The sequence below is a fragment of the Octodon degus genome, unplaced genomic scaffold (genome assembly GCF_000260255.1).
Source record: "Octodon degus isolate 3935 unplaced genomic scaffold, OctDeg1.0 scaffold00021, whole genome shotgun sequence".
NCBI classification, from domain to species: Eukaryota; Metazoa; Chordata; class Mammalia; order Rodentia; family Octodontidae; genus Octodon; species Octodon degus.
The window spans coordinates 14,506,892-14,510,543 of record NW_004524597.1 but is presented as its reverse complement, the minus strand read 5'-3'; the positions used below and the strand labels follow the sequence as shown (position 1 = coordinate 14,510,543).

The 3,652-nt window shown below is 36.2% G+C and overlaps 1 protein-coding gene across 1 annotated transcript in view; it reads right to left on the bottom strand.

Moving 5' to 3' along the window:
* Pi4ka (phosphatidylinositol 4-kinase alpha) overlaps window positions 1-3,652 on the bottom strand; it is a 205,003-nt gene that overhangs the window by 129,025 nt on the left and 72,326 nt on the right. Inside the window, exons 3-4 of the mRNA XM_004628165.2 lie at window positions 2,868-2,961; window positions 1,578-1,666 (exon numbers count right to left, since the gene is read on the bottom strand). Of these exons, the coding sequence (XP_004628222.2) occupies window positions 1,578-1,666; window positions 2,868-2,961 (183 nt within the window). The remainder of the gene's footprint in view (window positions 1-1,577; window positions 1,667-2,867; window positions 2,962-3,652) is intronic.

Genomic DNA, 3,652 nt, shown 5'->3' with positions numbered 1-3,652 from the left:
GCTCATACGAAATCAAATTTCCCACATTTTTTAATGTAAAATAAAGCTAAATAACCTATTAAGGCATAAAAAGCAAAACAGATTGAGTATCCCTTACTTCAAATGTTTAGAATTGGAAGTGTTTTAGATTTTGGACTTTTTCAGATTTTAGAACATATATACATAATAAGATATCTTCAGGATAGGATTCACACCTAAACATGAAAATCATGTGTAATAATTTTATACTATATTTTAAGTGTGTCTTCATTTTGAATGCAACCTGCAAATTAGGTCAGATGTACAATTTCCTACTTGTGACAGCATTTTGGAGCTCAAAATTTTAGATTTTGGAGCCCTTTGGATTTTGGATTTTCACATTAGAGATATACAACCTGTACTTTTTCCCACTTCATGTATTAAAGTCATTTCATAGTCTTCACTATTAACATTTTTATATTGACACATTTTATTCATTACAAAGCCCTTCATATCTGACTTTTTAATCATAATACCTAAGCCTAACATATTTAGTTATGTCTTTAAACAACCTAAAAATAAATAAAGAATCCAAATTAGAAAAACTCAAAAAGCATTGCTATCTCGGATCATCATATAGGCAAGCAACCAAGGATTCCTTGGCAAGATCTAACTATTGTAACATATAAAAAGTGCCTTTCAAAATGATAAATATGATTAAGGAAAAGTTTAAACTATGGTCACAGTCTTTGTTTAAAAAGAAGAAAAAGGAGCCAGGGACATAGCTCAGTAGAACAAGCACCTGCCTGGCAAGCGCAGGGTCCTGAGTTCAATCCCCAGTACCACAAAAAAAAAAAAAAAACTTGTTTAGGATGGGCCGGCCCAATAACTAGGTGGACTAAAGCATGTGCTTAGGCAGAGCACAGCAGCCTGGATTCAATCCTCGGCATCCCTGGCCTGCGGTGCTGGCCCTACCTCCAGGGCACACTGAGACAGCTGGGCATGGTGGTACGAAATACAAAATCAAATTTCCCACATTTTTTAATGTAAAATAAAGCTAAATAACCTATTAAGGCATAAAAAGCAAAACAGATTGAGTATCCCTTCCAGTTCCACCTGTAATCCCAGCACTTGGGAGGCTGAAAACAGGAGAATCATTATAAGTACAATATATGTAGTGAGAGACCCTACTGTAGACCCTGTACCGAATACATTAATTTTTTAAAAAGGAGAAAATATGAAATACTTGTTGCCAACATTTCCAACAAAATTAACAAAACTAAAAAAGTCTGGGCACTCATGGGTAAAAGTTTCAACTACAAAAACATTCTCTTCCATGATTAACTCCAAATGCAACTCTCAGGAAGACAAATGAGCTTCCTCAGCCTTTTTCTACCTACCTCACAGGGATTTGGAGAATACTAAAATAAGACTCATGAGATCCTGAAAAAAATATTCTAAGATGAAAAGTACTACAAGCAAGTATAAAACATTCTGTAAGACTATTAATAGTATTAAATAAAATCAAAAATAATCCAATCACATTTCAATTTTCCCTCTTTAATTCTGGAACTTCTTTTCTTCACCTATAGCAATGTACAAAATTTCCATATACTTACCTCATCCCTAAGTGAAGGGTCCCTATAAGCCACATCAGACAGCAAAGTCACTAGACAGAAGCTGAAGCTCTCTGCCACTGGGAGCGCACCTAAAGATGTGAAGACACAAATCAGATCATCAAAAATAAGACAGAAGGTCACACCAATTTCAGTATGTTTTAACTCAGTATCCTGCCAAGGGACCAGTTTACAATGGCTGCCTTCACTAAGGCTCAATAAAACAGATATGAGCCCAGTATATTTGCTAAGAGTATCTGTACTTTTCTTTTAGAAAAATATTTTGGCAATGAACTCAAATGTTTCTGAAGGCCATTTATAATTGGTGATTCCAGAACTTTTCAACATGACAGATTCCATTTTTTATGCCCTACTTAAATAAAAGAAATCAATCTTATAGTACAAAGATGGTACAATTTTACAAAGCTATAAAATATATATAAATGTAACTTTAAACTGAATGAAATATTATTAATTTTCTTTCCTGACTTGTTTTGGCAAATAGGGAAAACCCTAGTAAGAGTTTCCAAAGATTTACTTTATTCTGCACAAAATTTTTGGTTTTGTTTTAGTTCTTTAGAGTTTTTTATGGTACTGGAGATGAAAGCCAAGTCCTCAGCATGCTAGGTAAGTTCTCTAGTAATGAGCTACATCCCAATCTCCATCCTCATAAGCTTTTAAATTCTTATAGTGCTAAGCCTACTAGTAGAGGGTTCTTAGGTACCCTAGAGCTAGAGAAAGTGCTCTGTATCATTTTTTGGTACTAGAGATTGTATCCACAGCCTTTGTGGAAAAGAGGACAGTGAAAGGGAGCAAGGGCATAGACTATCACTTAGTCTTTGACTAAAAATGGATCAAAACAAACAATTTAAAGAAGCACACAAATTTATTTTAGTTCTAAAGTATAAAGTTTAACTGAAACCTAGCAGAAACAAAATTATAAAACTACTTATACTTGACATTATGATTAAACTCCAACATCCATCTCACCCTTTTGGAATGGCTACAAAACAATGTGGACAACTGAATTCCTCTAAGAATCTGTTAACTCTAAGGACAACATGAATGCTTAGGTAGTAGTGGCAAAACTATGACACTCATGCCAACAGCATTCTGTCTGCTATCATCGAAAGCTCTAAAAGGTTTGCTATCACTCTGCTGTAGTTACTTGTTCCATAACCCAGAGTGGGACCAGTTAAAAGTACACTAAGTGTTAGTATAAATAAACATTTGATCCTTAAAGATGCTAAACACACTTTCCTTTGCCTTCAGGGAAACATTACTCAGAATTACCTCTGCTTTTCCATGCTGTGTTTTCTTCTACCCAATACACTTTTGGGAGACCTTTGAGAAGTCGAAGAAGGTAAGGAACCACACAATCTTTATGCTTTAAAAAACAAAAATTATATTTAGTAAGGGACTGATTGGCTTTTTCACATGGACTAAGATTTATGCAAAGCATATCTACATCCTAATCACATAAAAGGTATTATAGGGATAATGTGTATGCAAGCTCACATGATATCACACTTGTACTATTTTCACACAACAGAATCCAGAAGCTGTCACATCAGCCTGCACTTCAAAGGCCTAAGAGAAGGGCTCAAACCTGCCCCCTGGAGCTGAGTGTTCAGCCTCCTTGGGCCTGCTGTAGGAGCTAGGCTCTAGTAACAGCCTCTCCAGAATGAATGTATGATGCACTTAAAATTGCATTCAGTGAAAGGAATTCAAACAGTCCCAAACTAACCCATGGCCTCAAGGATTTTTTTCGTTTGTTTTGTTTTGTTTTACTTCATGTTTCCTCTTGCTCCTCTCACCAAGGCTCTATGAATACTCATGAGGCCCATGGGTTCCCCTGGAAGCAAACTGTATGGTCCAAGGGACAAGAATACATGCCATCTGGAACCCTGCCAACCTTTATCCAGAATCAGAATTACACTGAGGTAATTTGTACTCAACTCTTCCCTGCTAGTTTAAAAAGTCTATTTTGGGGCTGGAGAGATGGCTCAGTGGTCTAAAGCACCTACTTAGAACAAGCTTGGCAAGGCATCAGGGACCGCGGTTCAATCCCCCAGCAC